The 21,529-nt window shown below is 45.1% G+C and overlaps 1 protein-coding gene across 3 annotated transcripts in view; it reads left to right on the top strand.

Annotated features, from left to right (window-relative positions):
• LOC135504148 (plexin-A2-like) overlaps positions 1-21,529 on the top strand; it is a 467,742-nt gene that overhangs the window by 60,418 nt on the left and 385,795 nt on the right. For all 3 annotated transcript variants that reach the window (XM_064922474.1, XM_064922472.1, XM_064922473.1), the window contains exon 2: positions 13,455-14,817. In XM_064922474.1, the coding sequence (XP_064778546.1) occupies positions 13,591-14,817 (1,227 nt within the window). In that variant the 5' untranslated portion in view covers positions 13,455-13,590. The remainder of the gene's footprint in view (positions 1-13,454; positions 14,818-21,529) is intronic.

Here is a 21,529-nt window from a genome sequence, read left to right as displayed (position 1 = left end):
CAGATTGATTCATGCAATTAGAGGTTAATACATTGTGTGCTGAGCAGTTAAATGCTTTTTGTAAGCATGTCTGTGGTATGAACTAATTCCCACAGTAGCTGACATTTGCCTGTTTGCCAGTACATCTTTCTGCATCGTTACAACTTACACAGTTGTAATGTGTCAACAAATCAAAGCGGACACACAAGCAAGGCTTGTTTAGAAGACAGATGGCTCAGTGTGGAGATAGTGGAGATAGTGGCGTGGAGGTGTTGTTTAGCTAGTAGTCTCCGGTGGCAGACAAATTGAGTCACTGGCCAGTGTGCAGCCGGCACGCAACATTTGGGTCTGGAGATACAGATGCGGGATCTTAATTTTCTACAGCAGGAAAACAATCCTGAAGCAACAGGAAATGTGAATTATTATGTGGGTTATAGTTCATGGATATGTGTGTTGGTGTTGATACATTTTTTGTAAGGTATAATCAAGTTGGAAATTTCTAAGTGGAAATTACACTACACGTTTAAAATGTCCTGCATGGCAGGAACGTTATCCTGCAACAAGGTGATCAAATTAAGATCCTACATCTGTAAGGCCTATGTTGCTGGGGCAGTGAACTAAGGGATGGTATTGTATATAAAAAAGGCATTTATACAATGCTGGTATGGTCCTCCCTTCATTGTTGCTCATTTTCATAAACAAATCAAGCCTGGGCAAGAATGGCTGTATGGCAGCCTTCCACCTCACACAAACGCTACCACAGACTCAGTCAGGCGTATCACCCAAGATGCAAAGTGTCTTCTTTAGGTCTAAGTAAGTTATAAGGTGACTGGGTTGTGATTCATCGCCAATAAATCTGACTCCTAGTGAGCAGGAGAATACAGAATGTGGCTTCAAACAAGAAAGTGACTAACAAGCGATTGCAATCCTTCTATTTAAATCTCCTGCTTGCCGGCATAATCAGTCCCACCCTGTGAAGAGCAGCAGAAGGAAACAACATCAACAAAGTTTCTCATCCTATAGCTTTATTAACAACTAACCTTTGAGAAGTAATTTATGTACATCATTCATTTAGTCACTTCTTCTTCAGTCCACCTGCCACTAGCTCACCCGCCACAACATGAAAGAGAAGAATGAAACACATACAGTATCTTCCCATGGCCTTGGGGGAAGAGGAAAGATAGAGGGAGAGGAGGAAGGAATGGAGAGATGGATGGGTAGTAATATATATGTATACAGTACCAGCAAATGTTTGGACACACCTATTCATTCCAGGGTTTTTATTTATTTTTGATATTTTCTACATTGCAGAATAATAGTGAAGACATAAAATATAAGAAATAAAACATATGGAATAATTTAGTAACCAAAAAAGTGTTAAAAAAATCTAAATTATTTTTTATATTTGAGATTCTTCCAAGTAGCCACCCTTTGCCTTGATGAGAGCTTTGCACACTTGGCATTCTCTTAACCAGCTTGAGAGCACCTGGAATGATTTCCCAATATTTTAAAAGGTGTTCCCACATATGCTGAGCACTTGTTTACTGCTTTTCCTTAACTCTGCGGTCCAACTTATTCCAAATCATCTCAATTGGGTTGAGGTCGAGTGATTGTGGAGGCCAGGTCATCTGATACAGCACTCCATCACTCTCCTTGGTCAAATAGCCCCTACATAGCCTGGAGGTGTGTTTTGGGTTATTGTTCTGTAGAAAAACAAATGATAGCCCCACTAAGCGCAAACCAGATGGGATGGCATATCGCTGCAGAATGCTGTGGTAGCAATGCTGGTTAAGTGTGCCTTGAATTCTAAATAAATAATTGACAGTGTCAACAGCAAAGTACCCCACACCATCACACCACCTCCTCCATGCTTTACGATGGGAATCACACATGCGGAGATCACAATTCACCTACTCTGAGTCTCACAATGACACAGCGGTTGGAACCAAAAATCTCAAATTTGGACTCATCAGATCTAAGAACAGATTTATACCAGTTTAATGTCCATTGCTCGTGTTTCTTGGTCCAAGCAAGTCTCTTTGTCTTATTGGTGTTCTTTAGTAGTGGTTTCTTTTCAGCAATTTGACCATGAAAGCCTGATTCACATAGTCTTCTCTGAGCAGTTGATGTTGATGTGTCTATTACTTGAACTCTGTGAAGCATTTATTTGGGCTGCAATTTCTGAGGCTTGTAACTCTAATGAACTTATCCTCTGCAGCAGAGGTAACTCTGGGTCTTCCATTCCTGTGGCGGTCCTCATGAGAGCCAGTTTCATCCTAGCGCTTGATGGTATTTTACATCTGCACTTGAAGAAACGTTCAAAGTTCTTGAAAATATCCGGATTGTACTGCAGCGCCAGCTGTGCCACCAGAGACTCTGGTGTCAACCTGGGCGCAAACCCACTCTGGGTTTGCGCCCAGGCTCTGTCGTCACCGGCCGCGACCGGGAGGTCCGTGGGGCGATGCACAATTGGCCTAGAGTCGTCCGGGTTAGGGAGGGTTTGGCCGGTAGGGATATCCTTGTCTCATCGCGCACCAGCGACTCCTGTGGCGGGCCGGGCGCAGTGCGCGCTAACTAAGGTTGCCATGTGCACGGTGTTTCCTCTGACACATTGGTGCTGCTGGCTTCCGGGTTGGATGCGTGCTGTGTTAAGAAGCAGTGCGGCTTGGTTGGGTTGTGTATCGGAGGACGCATGACTTTCAACCTTCGTCTCTCCCGAGCCCGTACGGGAGTTGTAGCGATGAGACAAGATAGTAGCTACTAAACAATTGGATACCACGAAATTGGGGAGAAAATGGGTTAAAATTTTAATTTAATTTTTTTTTAAAGAAATTATCCGGATTGACTGACCTTCATGTCTTGAAGTAATGATGTTGTTTCTCTTTGCTTACTTGAGCTGTTCTTGCCATAATATGGACTTGTCTTTTAGCAAATAGGACCTTCTTATTTAAACCACCCCTACCTTTTCACAACACAACTGATTCGCTCAAACGCATTAGGAATGACAGAAATTCCACAAATGAACTTTTAACGAGGCATACCTGCTAATTGAAATGCATTCCAGGTGACTACCTCATTAAGCTGGTTGAGAGAGTGCTAAGTGTGTGCAAAGCTGTCATCAAGGCAAAGGACAAATAATTATTTGTTTAACACTTTTTTGCTTACTACATGATTCCATATGTGTTATTTCAGTGTTGATGTCTTCACTATTATTCTACAATGTAGAAAATGTAAAAATAAAGAAAAACCCTTGAATGAGTCGGTGTGTCCAAACGTTTGACTGGCACTGTATAGGTAAGCAATAAGGCCCGAGGAGGTGTGCTATATGGCCAATATACCATGGATAAGGGCTGTTCTTAACCACGACGCAACGTGGAGTGCCTGGACACAGCCCTTAGCTGTGGCATATTGATCATATATCATAAACCCCTAAGGAGCCATATTGCTATTATAAACTGGTTACCAACATAATTAGTTTTGTCATACCCGTGGTATACGGTCTAATAAACCATGGCTTTCAGCCAATCAGAATTCATGGCTCAAACCACCCAGTTTATAAATATATACAATACCGTTCAAAAGTTTGGGGTCACTTAAAGATGTTCTTGTTTTCGAAAAGAATATAAAATTATTTTGTCCATTCAAATAACATCAGATTGATCCGAAATACAGTGTAGACATTGTTAATGTTGTAAATGACTATTGTAGCTGGAAACTGGCAGCTCCTCAACTTTCAGCTTCATTATAATAGTACCCGCAAAACAATTAGCCGTTTCCAGCAACAATAGTCATTTACAACATTAACATTGTCTACTGTTTTTCTGATCAATTTGATGTTATTTTAATGAACAAAAAAAATGTTTTTCTTTTGAAAACAAGGACATTTCTAAGTGACACCAAACATTTGAACAGTAGTGTATATACCACAGGGGAGGTGGAAGGGGTTAGGGAGATAGAGGGGTGTTAAAGGAGGTGGACGTGCGGGTGCTGCCTGCCTGTGTTCTAAAGCCCTAAAGGCCAACAGGCTATGGGGCTTGAGGAGGAAAGAGCTGCTGCAGGAACCTGGTTACACCTCCAGAGGGATTTACTCTGGGCTGCATCACAAATGGCACTTTATTCCCTCTATTGTGTACTGCATTTGACAGTCAAAAGTAGTGCACTGTAAGGAACACTTTTACATTTGGCATTCATTCTGATCTACCCTACTCTGTTCTACTCTGCTCTATTCTACTCTGCTCTGCTCTATTCTACTCTGCTCTACTCTGCTCTGTTCTTCTCTAATTTGCTTTGTTCTACTATGCTCTGCTCTACTTTGTTCTGCTCTGTTCTATCCTGGTCTACTCTGCTCAGTTCTGCTCTACTCTGCTCTATTCTACTCTGATCTGCTCTGCACATCTCTGTTCTATGCTCTGTTCATCTCTGTTCTATTCTCTGCTCTGTTCTACTCTGCTTTGCTCTACTCTGCTATGTTTTAATCTAATCTGATCTACTCTACTCTGTTATACTCTGCTCTGTTCTGCTTTGTTCTACTATGCTCTGTTCTAATCTGCTCTGTTCTACTCTGCTCGGCTCTGCTCTACTCTGCTCTACTATGTTCTACTCTACTATGCTTTGTTCTACTATGTTCTACTCTACTATGCTTTGTTCTACTATGCTCTGTTCTACTCTGCTCAGCTCTACCCTGCTCTACTCTGTTATGTTCTAATCTGCTGTGCTCTGTTCTACTCTACTCTGCTCTGCTTTGCTCTACTCCACTCATATCTGCTCGTTTCTACTCTGCTCTACTCTACGCTGTTTTGCTCTGCTCTACTCTGCTTTTCTCTACTCTCTGCTGTGATCTGCTTGGTTCTATTCTGCTCTGTTCTACTCTGTTTTCCTCGGCTCTGCTCTGTTCTACTCTACTTTGTTCTACTCTGCTCTACTCTGTTCTACTCTGCTTTGTTCTACTCTGCTTTGTTCTACTATGCTCTGTTCTACTATGCTCTGCTTTGCTCTACTCTACTCTGATCTGTTCGGTTCTATTCTGCTTTACTTTACTCTGTTCTAATCTGCTCTGTTCTACTCTTCTCTACTATGCTTTATTCTACTATGCTCTGTTCTACTCTCCTCTACTCTCTACTCTGCTTTGCTCTACTCTCTAGTCTGATCTGCTCTGTTCTACTCTGGTCTACTCTGTTCTGTTCTGCTCTGTTCTACTTTGCTCTGTTCTACTCTACCTTGCTCTACTCTGCTATGTTCAAATCTGCTCTGCTCTGTTCTACTCTGCTCTACTCTGCTCTGCTTTGCTCTACTCTACTCTGTTCTGCTCGTTTCTACTCTGCTCTACTCTACTCTGTTTTGCTCGGCTCTACTCTGCTCTGCGTTACTCTGCTCTCTACTCTGCCCTGTTCTACTATGTTCTGTTCTACTCTGCTCTACTCTTCTCTGTACTACTCTGCTCTCTCTGCTCTACTCTTCTCTGTTCTACTCTACTCTGCTCTCTCTGCTCCACTCTACCCTGCTCTACTCTACTCTGCTCTCTCTGCTCTACTCTACCCTGCTCTACTCTCTACTCTGAACTCTGAACTTTCTCTCTGCTCTGCTCGGCACCTCCACAGCATGATGCACACACTCAAACAAAGGAAGCAGCATGGCTGGTGCAGGCATGGTGCAGGAAGGAAGGTAGGATAAATGGGATGAGGGGGTCCTGTCCCTGGCTTATAGCCTGGGCCCACTTTTTTATGGCCATGCTCATATAGTATAGTGCTCCCGGGACACCTCAGAGCAGCCCACGCACCTCCCTCAGTCCAGCCCACACCAGCACACGCCAGTCCCTCTAATAGCTAACAGGCTTCCAGGCCCCAGTGGCCCCTAGGAACTCACTGTTTATGGCCTGAGGGATCAATACTCTCCCCAGGAGTGTATATTAAAGTCTGGACTGGCTGAGTAGCTTATCAGTTGATCACAGATGGAGGCGGGCGGACGACACAGGATGACAATGAACAGGTTCTGACAGCCATGGGCTTGGGGGAGGGGTGTGTGTAAAATGACAAGACATAGTGGAGAGGGACTGTAAATCTCCACTGTACTGTATATCAGACACACCCGGAACACCAATTCAGACATATGCAAATTACAAATTCAAAGAAGCAGCTGATTATTCCAGCCACATCTCTCCCTCACCCATGGCTTGATTCTCTCTGATGTCCTCTCCTCTCTTCCTGCTGAGAAATGCAAATATGTAGCGTAACGAACGATGTAGGCTTGTGTCTGACATGTCTCACCCCCCTGGCGTCCCCACCGACCCACACACGGTCCACAGCTACTCCATCCAGCTTCACACTAATTACTCTTGTTGTAGCGCAACGTCTGATCATCCTTGATTTTGCGAGCCTACTTCTACACCTGCTACTTCTACTGCTGCTACTTCTACAGCTGCTACTTCTACACCTGATACTGATGCTACTGCAACGTCTACAGCTGCTACTTCTACATCTGCTACTTCTACAGCTGCTGCTGCTACTTCTACTGCTACTGCTACTTCTACACCTGCTACTGCTACTTCTACAGCTGCTACTGCTACTTCTACAGCTGGTGCTGCTACTACTGCTACTACTGCTACTGCTGCTACTTCTACAGCTGGTGCTGCTACTACTGCTACTACTGCTACTGCTGCTACTTCTGCTACTACTGCTACTGCAACTACTACTGCTACTGCTGCTACTTCTGCTGCTACTGCTACTGCTGCTGCTGCTACTGCTACTACTACAGCTTCTGCTGCTACTACTACTGCTGCTACTGCTACTTCTACAGCTGCTGCTGCTACTACTGCTACTGCTGCTTCTGATACTGCTGCTACTACTGCTACTATTACTACTGCTACTGCTGCTACTTCTGCTGCTACTGCTGCTACTTTTGCTACTTCTGCTACTGCTACTACTTCTCCTACTGCTGCTACTGCTGCTTCTTCTGCTACTGCTGCTACTACTTCTACTTCTGCTACATTCTACTTCTTGCTACTACTGCTACTTCTGCTGCTTCTGCTGCTACTTCTGCTGCTGCTGCTGCTACTTCTGCTACTTCTGCTGCTGCTACTTCTGCTACTGCTGCTACTACTGCTGCTGCTACTGCTGCTACTACTGTTGTTGCTGCTGCTACTTCTGCTGCTACTGCTGCTACTTCTGCTAACACTGCTGCTACTGCTACTGCTTCAGCTGCTACTGCTGCTACTTCTACAGCTGCTGCTGGTACTTCTACTACTGCTGCTACATCTACAGCTGCTGCTGCTACTTCTGCTACTGCTGCTACTGCTACTTCTACAGCTGCTGCTGCTACTACTGCTACTACTGCTACTGCTGCTACTTCTGCTACTACTGCAACTACTACTGCTACTGCTGCTATTTCTGCTGCTACTGCTGCTGCTACTTCTACAGATGCTGCTGCTACTACTGCTACTACTGCTATTGCTGCTACTTCTACTGCTGCTACTACTGCTGCTACTGCTAATACTGCTGTTGCTGCTGCTACTTCTACTATTACTGCTGCTACTTCTGCTACTACTGCTGCTACTGCTACTGATGCTGCTACTTCTGCTACTACTGCTGCTACTGCTGCTGCTGCTGCTACTGCTGCTACTTCTGCTACTGCTACTGCTACTGCTACTGCTGCTGCTACTTCTGCTACTGCTGCTACTTCTGCTACTGCTGCTTCTACTTTTATTATTATTATTTTATTTCATTTCACCTTTATTTAACCAAGTAGGCTTGTTGAGAACAAGTTCTCATTTACAACTGCGACCTGGCCAAGATAAAGCATAGCAGTGTGAACAGACAACACAGAGTTACACATGGAGTAAACAATAAACAAGTAAATAACACAGTAGAAAAAAGGGAAAAAAGAGAAAGTCTATATACATTGGGTGCAAAAGGCATGAGGAGGTAGGCGAATAATTACAATTTTGCAGATGAACACTGGAATGATAAATGATCAGATGGTCATGTACAGGTAGAGATACTGGTGTGCAAAAGAGCAGAAAAGTAAATAAATATAAACAGTATGGGGATGAGGTAGGTCAAATTGGGTGGGCTATTTACCTATAGACTATGTACAGCTGCAGCGATTGGTTAGCTGCTCAGATAGCAGATGTTTGAAGTTGGTGAGGGAGATAAAAGTCTCCAACTTTAGCGATTTTTGCAATTCGTTCCAGTCACAGGCAGCAGAGAACTGGAACGAAAGGTGGCCAAATGAGGTGTTGGCTATAGGGATGATCAGTGAGATACACCTGCTGGAGCGTGTGCTACGGGTGGATGTTGCCATCGTGACCAGTGAACTGAGATAAGGCAGAGCTTTACCTAGCATGGACTTGTAGATGACCTGGAGCCAATGGGTCTGGTGGCGAATATGTAGCGAGGGCCAGCCGACTAGAGCATACAGGTCGCAGTGGTGGGTGGTATAAGGTGCTTTGGTAACAAAACGGATGGCACTGTGATAAACTGCATCCAGTTTGCTGAGTAGAGTATTGGAAGCTATTTTGTAGATGACATCGCCGAAGTCGAGGATCGGTAGGATAGTCAGTTTTACTAGGGTAAGTTTGGCAGCGTGATTGAAGGAGGCTTTGTTGCGGAATAGAAAGCCGACTCTAGATTTGATTTTAGATTGGAGATGTTTGATATGAGTCTGGAAGGAGAGTTTACAGTCTAGCCAGAGACCTAGGTACTTATAGATGTACACATATTCTAGGTCGGAACCATCCAGGGTGGTGACGCTAGTCGGGTGTGCGGATGCAGGCAGTGAATGGTTGGAAAGCATGCATATGGTTTTACTAGCGTTTAAGAGCAGATGGAAGCCACGGAAGGAGTGTTGTATGGCATTGAAGCTCGTTTGGAGGTTAGATAGCACAGTGTCCAAGGAAGGGCCGGAAGTATACAGAATGGTGTCGTCTGTGTAGAGGTGGATCAGGGAATCGCCCGCAGCAAGAGCAACATCATTGATATATACAGAGAAAAGAGTCGGCATGAGAATTGAACCCTGTGGCACCCCCATAGAGACTGCCAGAGGACCGGACAACATGCCCTCCGATTTGACACACTGAACTCTGTCTGCAAAGTAGTTGGTGAACCAGGCAATGCAGTCATTGGATAAACCGAGGCTACTGAGTCTGCCGATAAGAATATGGTGATTGACAGAGTCGAAAGCCTTGGCCGGGTCGATGAAGACGGCTGCACAGTACTGTCTGTTATCGTTGGCGGTTATGATATCGTTTAGTACCTTGAGCGTGGCTGAGGTGCACCCGTGACCGGCTCGGAAACCAGATTGCACAGCGGAGAAGGTACGGTGGGATTCGAGATGGTCAGTGACCTGTTTGTTGACTTGGCTTTCGAAGACCTTAGATAGGCAGGGCAGGATGGATATAGGTCTGTAACAGTTTGGGTCCAGGGTGTCTCCCCCTTTGAAGAGGGGATGACTGCAGCAGCTTTCCAGTCCTTGGGGATCTCAGACAATATGAAAGAGAGGTTGAACAGGTTGGTAATAGGGGTTGCGACAATGGCGGCGGATAGTTTCAGAAATAGAGGGTCCAGATTGTCAAGCCCAGCTGATTTGTATGGGTCCAGGTTTTGCAGTGGATTTGGGTAAAGGAGAACCTGGAGAGGCTTGGGCAAGTAGCTGCGGGGGGGAGGGGGGGGTGGAGCTGTTGGCCGAGGTTGGAGTAGCCAGGAGGAATGCATGGCCAGCCGTTGAGAAATGCTTGTTGAAGTTTTCCATAATCATGGATTTATCGGTGGTGACCGTGTTACCTAGCCTCAGTGCAGTGGGCAGCTGGGAGGAGGTGCTCTTGTTCTCCATGGACTTTACAGTGTCCCAGAACTTTTTCGAGTTAGAGCTACAGGATGCAAATTTCTGCCTGAAGAAGCTGGCCTTTGCTTTCCTGACTGACTGTGTATATTGGTTCCTGACTTCCCTGAACAGTTGCATATCGTGGGGACTATTCGATGCTATTGCAGTCCGCCACAGGATGTTTTTGTGCTGGTCGAGGGCAGTCAGGTCTGGAGTGAACCAAGGGCTATATCTGTTCTTAGTTCTGCATTTTTTGAACGGAGCATGCTTATCTAAAATGGTGAGGAAGTTACTTTTAAAGAATGACCAGGCATCCTCAACTGACAGGATGAGGTCAATATCCTTCCAGGATACCCGGGCCAGGTCGATTAGAAAGGCCTGCTCACAGAAGTGTTTTAGGGAGTGTTTGACAGTGATGAGGGGTGGTCGTTTGACTGAGGATCCGTAGTGGATACAGGCAATGAGGCAGTGATCGCTGAGATCCTGGTTGAAGACAGCGGAGGTGTATTTGGAGGGCCAGTTGGTCAGGATGACGTCTATGAGGGTGCCCTTGTTTACAGATTTGGGGTTGTACCTGGTGGGTTCCTTGATGATTTGTGTGAGATTGAGGGCATCTAGCTTAGATTGTAGGACTGCCGGGGTGTTAAGCATATCCCAGTTTAGGTCACCTAACAGAACAAACTCTGAAGCTAGATGGTGGACGATCAATTCACAAATGGTGTCCAGGGCACAGCTGGGAGCTGAGGGGGATCGGTAGCAGGCGGCAACAGTGAGAGACTTATTTCTGGAGAGAGTCATTTTTTAAATTAGTAGTTCGAACTGTTTGGGTATGGACCTGGAAAGTATGACATTACTTTACAGGCTATCTCTGCAGTAGACTGCAACTCCTCCCCCTTTGGCAGTTCTATCTTGACGGAAAATGTTATAGTTGGGTATGGAAATCTCAGAATTTTTGGTGGCCTTCCTAAGCCAGGATTCAGACACGGCAAGGACAGGGTTGGCAGAGTGTGCTAAAGCAGTGAGTAAAACAAACTTAGGGAGGAGGCTTCTGATGTTGACATGCATGAAACCAAGGCTTTTTTGATCACAGAAGTCAACAAATGAGGGTGCCTGGGGACATGCAGAGCCTGGGTTTACCTCCACATCACCCGTGGAACAGAGGAGGAGTAGTATGAGGGTGCGGCTAAAAGCTATAAAAACTGGTCGCCTAGAGCGTTGGGGACAAAGAATAAAAGGAGCAGATTTCTGGGCATGGTAGAATATATTCAGGGCATAATGCGCAGACAGGGGTATGGTGGGGTGTGGGTACAGTGGAGGTAAGCCCAGCGGAGGTACTTTTCCTACTGCTGCTACTTCTGCTACTGCTGATAATGTTGCTACTGCTGCTACTTCAGCTACTGCTGCTACTGCTGCTACTTCAGCTACTGCTGCTACTTCAGCTACTGCTGCTGCTACTGCTGCTACTTATGCTGCTACTGCTACTTCTTCTACTTCAGCTACTGCTGCTGCTACTGCTGCTACTGCTTCTACTTGTGCTGCTACTACTACTTCTTCTACTTCAGCTACTGCTGCTGCTACTGCTGCTACTTATGCTCCTACTGCTACTTCTTCTGCTTCAGCTACTGCTGCTGCTACTGCTGCTACTGGTTCTACTTCTGCTGCTACTGCTACTTCTTCTGCTTCTTCTACTTATGCTGCTACTACTGCTATTTTTGCTTCTGCTACTGCTGCTACTGCTGTTACTGCTGCCATTGTTTCCACTTTTTAGTCCCTCACTGCATGATGTTGTTCGGTCCTGATGGAATTATACTGATAAAAGAGGTGAAAGCACACAGCAGTGTGCTGGTTGTGGTATTAAAGAGAGGGAGAGGAGTGTGAGCTGTGCATGTCTAATGGTGTCCTGATTCATTTAGGAATGAATGTTCTGGGGCCAATAATGAATCCCTGCAGGACGTGATGGTGTCAGCGGGAGAATAAAGGATTAAAACAGGAATAACATTGTGGAAGAATAATAATTAATAGATTCTGATCCTGGTAAAACAGTCAGAGGCCTTAAAGGAGAATTGAGCTTTTTTACAACCAAGTTTCCATGTTTGATGTAAATGGCATGTTGTGGAAGGGTCCAGATACTTTTCATTGTGTGCACTGTTCGCAAACACAAACACACCCCACAGAGCTCCAGGACAGCAGCACAATTAGACCCAACCAAATCATGAGAAAACAAAAAGATAATTACTTGACACATTGGAAAGAATTCATTAAAAATACAGAGCCAACTAGAATGCTATTTGGCCCTAAACAGAGAGTACACAGTGGCAGAATACCTGATCACTGTGACTGACCCAAACCTAAGGAAAGCTTTGACTATGCACAGACTCTGTGAGCATAGCCTTGCTATTGAGAAAGGCTGCTGTAGCCTTGAAGAGCAGAGAGGGATGAAGGTAGGGAAGGAGGGGTGCAAGCAGTGGTTCTGGCTCCCAATTTGTTCTCACTTTGTTCCAGTAATAAGATCCAGAACTCCCCTCTACCATGAACCAGATAATTCATTCCTAGGGAAAAACTGTGAAGAGGGACTTTCTCTCTCCCCTCTGTGAGTCTCTCTAAATAAACATTTTCAATTTAAATTTAGAGGGCTTTATTGGCATGGGAAATGTGTTTACATGGCCAAAGCAAGTCGAATAGACAATAAACAAAAGGGAAGGGAAATAAACAATTAGAAATTAACTCTAAACATCGCACTCATAAAAGTTTTAAAAGAATATAGACATTCTCTCTCTCGCTCTGTCTCTCTCTCTTGATGTATAACATGAAGGAGGGGCCAGATTGCAAAGCATCGTTACATAAATAGCAGACTTTCCTTTATGGATGTTTTCACATTTAGACTGGAAAAATAAGGAGCACGGATAGGGAAGGGTGCCAGCCGACCGGAGGGGGTTAGAGGAGTGTAACTGAAATGAGATGGCAATGCTAATGCCTCCTAAGGAAAAATAATATGAGCCCCAATATATTTATTAATCATTACTTTGGTTTTTAGCTGTGCTTTACCCTTGTAAGTCTTTCTCTAGCTGGTATATTTTGGACCGTAAGATCTCTGTTTAAATGTCTGTTTAAATAGCCTCTTACTTTTAAATATTTGTTTTATCCATGGCATCTAGAATTAGTCGTTGTAGAATTAAATAAGTGGCTCTATTGATTATAGACCACTAGCCTGAAGGGTGCTTCTCATAGCAGCGCATGGGGAGGGGAGATCTGTGAAATGTGGCACCCAGGGCAGTCCATTGGTTTGTGTTGTTCTTAGAAACCCAGTGTCTCTAAGGCCCCTCTGAGGCAGGCAGCATAACTATGACTCAGGTCATTCTAATTTCCGTTACCCGTAACCTGCTCACTTTCCTTCATTGTCCTATCAGACCTATCCCGTCCAGCAACGCCTCTGGAATGTGGCGATAAAGGTTTTTCCTGCCATTGTCTTCTGCCAGCTTCCATTCCACTGTTCCCTAACTCATTGTCGCCTTGGTGAGGGTGAACTCCTCCCCTTCTCAAGCAGCAGTTACTGAATAAACAGACTTTTCCATTAGCTTTTATCTGCTTCCCCTTTGACTGAGTGTGAGTCACAATGTGCTAACTCTTTATTCACCCCCTCTCTCTTTCTGTCTTTCCTTCAGAAACATGTGAAGACCCTGGTAAAGATACAAGCGCGAACCTTTGAGAAGACAAAGTGGAAGGTAGCCTAGCTTCCTTCCCTCACATTCCTCCTCCTGTTTACTCTGCTGTTGCCTTGCTGCAAGCGTCCCTAGAGGTATGGAGGGCTGGCGGTCGCGGCGGGTAACACGACGCAGCAGCAGGACTTCCCCAGCGGGCCCTAGAGGGGGCGCTGTCCTGGCCATGCTGGGCCTGTGGCTGTTAGCTGTCGCTGCCACCGTGTGCCAAGGCCAGATCACCTTCACCAGCTTCCACCCGGAGCGCCGGGAGTGGGCCTTCAACCACCTGACGGTCCACCAGACAACGGGGGCGCTCTACATCGGAGCGGTCAACCGCGTCTACAAGCTCTCTGGTAACCTGACCCTCATGGTGTCCCACGACACAGGCCCTGAGGACGACAACAAGGCATGCTACCCGCCCCTCATTGTCCAGCCCTGCTCTGAACCCCTGACCTCCACTAACAACGTCAACAAACTGCTTCTCATAGACTACAGTCAGAATCGTCTGCTGGCCTGCGGTAGTCTCTACCAGGGAGTCTGCAAGCTCCTGCGTCTGGATGATCTCTTCATCCTAGTGGAGCCGTCCCATAAGAAAGAGCACTACCTCTCCAGCGTCAACCAGACAGGCACTATGTACGGCGTCATCGTGCCCTCCTCCAAGGGCCAGGATGGGACTCTCTTCATCGGGACGGCCGTAGATGGTAAACAGGACTACTTCCCCACCATCTCCAGTCGTCAGCTCCCCCGCGACCCGGAGTCCTCGGCCATGCTAGACTACGAGCTTCACACAGACTTTGTCTCGTCTCTCATAAAGATCCCGTCAGACACGCTTGCACTGGTGTCCCACTTCGACATCTACTACGTGTATGGCTTCGCCAGCGGCTCCTTCGTCTACTTCCTGACCGTCCAGCCCGAGACGCCGGAAAACAGCATGTCATCAGGTGGATCCTCCAATGACCTCTTCTACACCTCGCGCATCGTCCGCCTCTGCAAGGACGACCACAAGTTCCACTCGTACGTCTCCTTACCCGTGGGCTGCGTGAGGAACGGTGTGGAGTATCGTCTCCTGCAGGCCGCCTACCTAGCTAAGCCGGGCCGTGTGCTGGCCGCCTCGCTCAACATCAGCGCCACGGACGACGTGCTCTTCACCGTGTTCTCCAAGGGCCAGAAGCAGTACCACCGGCCACCAGATGACTCGGCGCTCTGCGTGTTCACCATCAAGGACATCAACGCCCGTATCAAGGAGCGCCTGCAGTCCTGCTACCAGGGTGAGGGCAACCTGGAGCTCAACTGGCTGCTGGGAAAAGACGTGCAGTGCACTAAAGCGGTGAGTTACAGAGACACACACACACACACACACACTGGCCTTGACAGAATAAAAGGCCCAGACAAAGGTTCCAGAACTACAGAGGAACATACTGTGCATATTTCACAGTTCTCTCTCCGTAATCATACCCCAATGTCCATTATGGCTCACTAGTGTCATGGTGTATAGTTACCATTTCTACAGAGAACAATGACAGTGCAACCTTTTACATTCTCAACAAATGTTCAAAAGCTAGACTCGTCTTACACAAACCTGACATCATTATTCTGTTTTGTTGTCCATCCACACCCCTGTTTTCACTAACAAAAAGGTTACGTGAAGCAGGCAGCTCTCTTCCACAGAGAGTTCACATCAGCCTCAGTTGGATGTATAAAACTAGAGGAATGCTCTCAGCTCAGCTCTAATAACCTGGGTAACAGTGTTTGTGCTGACATTCCACTCCTTCCCACTCCATGTTTGGCATATGACACGGAGTACAAGGAGTGGAATGTCAGCTCTAATAACCTGGGTAACAGTGTTTGTGCTGACATTCCACTCCTTCCCACTCCATGTTTGGCATATGACACGGAGTACAAGGAGTGGAATGCCAGCTCTAATAACTTGGGTAACAGTCTGTTTGTGCTGACATTCCACTCCTTCCCACTCCATGTTTGGCATATGACACGGAGTACAAGGAGTACAAGTCAGCTCTAATAACCTGGGTGGAATGACATTCCACTCCTTCCCACCATGTTTAACAGTAACGGAGTGGAAGTGTTTGTGCTGACATTCCACTCCTTCCCACTCCATGTTTGGCATATGACACGGAGTACACGGAGTGGAATGTCAGCTCTAATAATAACTGCTGGGCATATAACAGTCTGTTTGTGCTGACATTCCACTCCTTCCCACTCCATGTTTGGCATATGACACGGAGTACACGGAGTGGAATGTCAGCTCTAATAACTTGGGTAACAGTCTGTTTGTGCTGACATTCCACTCCTTCCCACTCCATGTTTGGCATATGACACGGAGTACACGGAGTGGAATGTCAGCTCTAATAACTTGGGTAACAGTCTGTTTGTGCTGACATTCCACTCCTTCCCACTCCATGTTTGGCATATGACACGGAGTACAAGGAGTGGAATGCCAGCTCTAATAACCTGGGTAACAGTCTGTTTGTGCTGACATTCCACTCCTTCCCACTCCATGTTTGGCATATGACACAGAGTACAAGGAGTGGAATGTCAGCTCTAATAACTTGGGTAACAGTCTGTTTGTGCTGACATTCCACTCCTTCCCACTCCATGTTTGGCATATGACACGGAGTACAAGGAGTGGAATGTACAAGGAGTGGAATGCCAGCTCTAATAACCTGGGTAACAGTGTTTGTGCTGACATTCCACTCCTTCCCACTCCATGTTTGGCATATGACACGGAGTACAAGGAGTGGAATGCCAGCTCTAATGTTTCCTCAAGACACGAATCAACAGGGCAGCAACCACAGCTCATCAATGACGCTAGAAACCACAGGGTTGAGTCTGAGACTGAGAGGAACTATGGTGAATGCACACACTCATAATAGTAACACACAGCAATCAAGATAACTACCTTTGACTGCTCTACAGATGTAGGATCTTAGTTTGCACGATACTTTTGCTGCAATGCAGGGCATTTACAACTTGTAGTGTATTTGAGGTTTAAAAAGGCTTCTGAAGTTTGTAATTTCCACAAATGTTTGACATTTCAGACTTGCTTTTCCCTTTTGAAAAATGTATCAACCCTTACAAAAATGTAATTTCATTATAATCCAAATAATAATTTACATTTCCTGTTGCTGCAAGATTATTTTCCTGCTATAGCAAACTGTCTGAAATTAAGATTCTACATCTGTACTTTGCAGGGGTACAACACGTTCTGTTATCAAATTATTCTCACACTACATGTAATTAGGCCTAATTGTTTTGCAGCTCCAATAGGGGGGAGCAGAACAGGAACATTTAAGACTCTGAATGACAGAGAGAATGTTCACAAATTAATGTGAGGATTTATTTTCCTTGGCAACCATCAAAGTGATAATATTCTCCTCTAGCGCAATCCAAATAAACACTCTGCCCTCGTAGATGGGGGAGGGGGACGACAAATGAGAGCGAGAGAAAGAAAGAGGGCAGGTGAGCTCAGCTCATGGTAGTGTTACCAGCAGCTAGATCCCACACCCCCCTCTCTGAAACCATAAGCTTTCTGTAACACCAGGCCATATATCTGCTGTAGCATCTTCTTAGGTTTCTTTATTTTAATTCAGTCCCATGATGCATCTGTATTGGCTGCTCCTTTATGGCTTTGTTCTGTTTGCTAATATGAATTAAAAGGGGAATTAAGTGCATAGTCTCTATGACATGCAATGCATATGAGTGTGCAATGGGACATAGGGTGGCATTGCCTTCAAGTGCAAGTCTTTTTTTAAAGTGTGTGTGTGTCTGTGTGTGTGTTGTCTTTCTGTCTATGTACGTCTGTGTGTTGGTGCCTGTATATAGTGTATGTGAGGGCCGGGGGGGGTTCTGGGTATGAATAGGATTATATATTTTTAACGTTTTGATGATATACCCGGCGAGATCAGAAGTGTGTGGTTGCCTTTGTGATAGTCCCCCGGGCCACTCTATTGACTGCTTAGATTAACATCACTAAATTCCCCATTAGTGCAATGTCAGAGGTGATTGTCAGGCGGAGGGAGATGTTATCTGGGGCCTGCACTGTTTGGTTTCATTAGCAACAGAGAGAGACAGAGAGACAGAGAGAGAGAAAACCCTTTATGGTTGTGAGGTCTGGGGTCTGCTTACCAACCAAGAATTAACAAAATGGGACAAACACTCTATGTACAACGTAAAACACCAAATAATGCATGCAGAGCAGAATTAGGCCGATACCTGCTAATTATCAAAATCCAGAAAAGAGCCATTAAATTCTACAACCACCTAAAAGGAAGCGATTCCCAAACCTTCCATAACAAAGCCACATTTCTCCATATTTCTCTCAGATTGCACAAAGAATTCAAAAACCAATTTTTTATCAAATTTTGATAAACTCCCATATCTACTGGGTGAAATACAACAGTGTGCCATCACAGCAGCAATATTTGTGACCTGTTGCTACAAGAAAAGGGCAACCAGTGAAGAACAAACACCATTGTAAATACAACCCATATTTATGCTTATTTATTTTCCCTTTTGTACTCTAATTATTTGCACGTCATTACAACACTGTATATAGACATAATATGACATTTGAAATGTCTTTATTCTTTAGGAACTTGTGTGAGTGTAATGTTTACTGTTCACTTTTGTTTATTTCACTTTTTTAATTCATTTAATTTGCTTTGGCAATGTTAACATATGTTTCGAATGCCAATAAAGCCCCTTGAATTTAATTTAATTTAATTGAGAGGGAGAGAGAGTGGGAAAGATGGAAAGAGAGAGAGGGAGAAAGAGAGGTGGTATGGAGGCATTCTCTTTAACCATGGAAGTAAGTTCAGATGTATGGCCTCTCTTTTAGTCCCCAGGAGAATCCCCCATCAGCCCCCAGTGGGACCATCATCACTACCCAGACCCCCTACACCATTCTCTCCATTCTTCTTCAGCCCTCATTAGAATGTTCCTCAAGTACTCCCAGCCACATTCCATAGTACCCTCCCTTCTCTATTCTCTACTAGCCAAGGAAACACATGTCTAGCGGCTAGCCCAGCAGATAAGGAAATGTAGGAACGTAGAGACTCTTTCCTGCTGTCTGTTGAGGACTGGTCAATAAATCAAAAGTGTTTCATGGATTATGCACATAGACGTCCACAGATGAAGAACTCTGAAAGCCCGTCCACATTACACCCCAACAGCGGGACATGTCCTCTGGAATGCTAACCTTGACTGTGTTTTCTTTCAATCTCCCTCAAGGAGAGTAAATGCTTTTGTACTCAAGGCAGAGGTTGTGACCAGCTGCTTTTCTAAAGAAGAAAAAGCAATCTTCTAAATGAACTAGTTCTATATCACACAACATACCCCTGTAAACATAGCTAAAGTGTATTGAAGATCCACTACATGGAGGTCAGACTTGGTCTGTATTGTCAGGAGCCACACAGTCACTCCTGATAACTTCCTTCCTGTGTATGTAGAGGAACCACACTCTGATGGGTCTTTCTGCTAATTACTAGTAACTCAACCCTCCCCCAGAGCAGGAGGTCCCCCCCTCTGGATGCACGTTTAGTTTTTTGCCCTAGCACTACACAGCTGATTCAAATAACCAACTCATCCAGCTTTGACTATTTGAATCAGGGGGGCCCCCAGGACCGAGGTTTGGGAAAACCTGCTCCAGAGCATTTGTGTTTAAAGAGGAGCCACTATTGATTGAGCCCTCGGTAGGTCTCTGGAGAGGGAACTGAACCCGTGTCCACATCCCTGTTACCTAGCGATGGCTACCCATAGCGTTGTCATGGGAATGAGAGGTCAGGGGGTTGAGGGGGACCGTGTGAATGGCTAATCAGACACTTCACCTCAGTTCACCTCAGTATCCACATTTCCGATTCTGCTTCAGGAAGTTTATCTATGTCAATTATAGGGAGTGTATGTAGCCTTCACTTTGCATTCAAAATGGTTTGAATTTGAGACATCATCTTGTATTTTTTAATATCACCATAAAAGTTGACTAGCCTGAACAATTCTGAATTTCAGAAGTGGATATACCCCCTGTCCATTTTACCTGCTGTGATTGGTTCAATATGGATTAAAATGCCACCAGTCATTGGTGTATTGTATTTATGGACTCTGACAATGATAATCCATGTTGTTAGCATTAGATACATCCCACAGTGAAATCTACTGACTCCAGATCTCCATCTCCAACATGTATTGAAGAAACCCTCAAAACACATAGGAAAACACGACCACATAAGATGCAAAGGGATTTAGGTTTCCAGCCAAGCCTACTAAGCATACATCATCTAAACAATTTAGAATCAGAACCAAATGCTCTGAATCCCGTACTCAGAGTCTAGACTACAGGAACTGATGCACAAGACATTGGTTGGAGTCTGAGGGAGTCATTTTATTGATAAGTTATAGTGTCTGAGGTTTGTTTCTCAGGCTCTTTTATAGCTCCAACTATAGATCTCTCATCTGATTCAGACTGCTTCTCTCTGTCTGTGACAGACACAGATCCCCAGATAGGGCCTCTGCACGCTGAAACATAAACCAGCTCAAATCATTTTAGACATGTTGTACCTTCACTGAGTAACAGACATAAATACTGCTAAACACCGGCATTTAGCTGCCTGTTTCCTGCTTTCATATGACCGTGGAGTGGGCCCACTCTCTCCATCCATGCTATTTTGAGAGCTGTGAAGAAAGGGAGATGATGTTTGTTCCACAAGGATAGGGTGGCTGAGGGTGCGAGTCTACGAGGCTGAAGCTTTTATGCCCGACAGCATTATCTCTTTTCACTCCGCTCATGGCTTTACGCTTTACGAGGCTTTACGAGTGTAGTGTGGTGTGCTGTTGTGTAGCATCGCGAGGGGGATAGAGTTACACCAAACCCTGAAACTTAACCCTAACCTTAACCCAAGCCTTAACCCTAACTCTTAACCCTAACCTTAACCCAAGCTTTAACCCAAGCCTTAACCCTAACCCTAGCCTTAACCCTAGCCTTAACCCAAACCTTAACCCTATCCTTAACCCTAACCTTAACCCAAGCTTTTACCCAAGCCTTAACCCTAACCTTAGCCTTAACCCTAGCCTTAGCCTTAGCCCTAACCTTAACCCTAACCTTAGCCTGAACCCTAGCCTTAGCCCTAGCCTTGTCCCTAACCTTAACCCTAGCCTTATCCCTAACCTTAACCCAAGCTTTAACCCAAGCCTTAACCCTAACCCTAGCCTTAACCCTAGCCTTAACCCAAACCTTAACCCTATCCTTAACCCTAGCCTTAGCCTTAACCCTTAGCCCTAGCCTTAACCCTAGCCTTATCCCTAAACTTAACCCTAGCCTTATCCCTAACCTTAACCCTAGCCTATCCCTAACCTTAACCCTTAGCCATAACCTTAACCATAGCCCAAACCCTAACCCTAGCCTTAACCCTAACCTTAACCCTAACCCTAGCCTTAACCCTAGCCTTAACCATAACCTTAACCCTAACCTTGACCCTAACCCTAGCCTTAGCCCTAGACTTAACTTAAAAAGCACATTTTGTTTTCATACATTTTTAGGATATACAGTTGAAGTCGGATGTTTACATACATTGGAGTCATTAAAACTTGTTTTTCAACCACTCCACACATTTCTTGTTAACAAACTATAGTTTTGGCAAGTCAGTTAGGACATCTACTTTGTGCAGGACACAAGTCATTTTTTCAACAATTGTTTACAGACGGATTATTTCACTTATAATTCTCTGTATCACAATTCCAGTGGGTCAGAAGTTTACACACACTAAGTTGACTGTGCCTTTAAACAGCTTGGAAAATTACAGAAAATGATGTCATGGCTTTAGATGCTTCTGATAGGCTAATTGACATAATTTGAGTCAATTGGAGGTGTACCTGTGGATGTATTTCAAGGCCTACCTTCAAACTCGGTGCCTCTTTGCTTGACATCAAAATAAATCAGCCAAGACCTCAGAAAAACATTGGAGACCTCCACAAGTCTGGTTCCTCCTTGGGAGCAATTTCCAAACGCCTGAAGGTACCACACTCATCTG

This window comes from Oncorhynchus masou, chromosome 18 (assembly GCF_036934945.1).
Source record: "Oncorhynchus masou masou isolate Uvic2021 chromosome 18, UVic_Omas_1.1, whole genome shotgun sequence".
In the NCBI taxonomy this organism is placed as follows: domain Eukaryota; kingdom Metazoa; phylum Chordata; class Actinopteri; order Salmoniformes; family Salmonidae; genus Oncorhynchus; species Oncorhynchus masou.
Note: the sequence above shows the minus strand (reverse complement) of the source record. Positions and strands in the feature narration are given on the sequence as shown.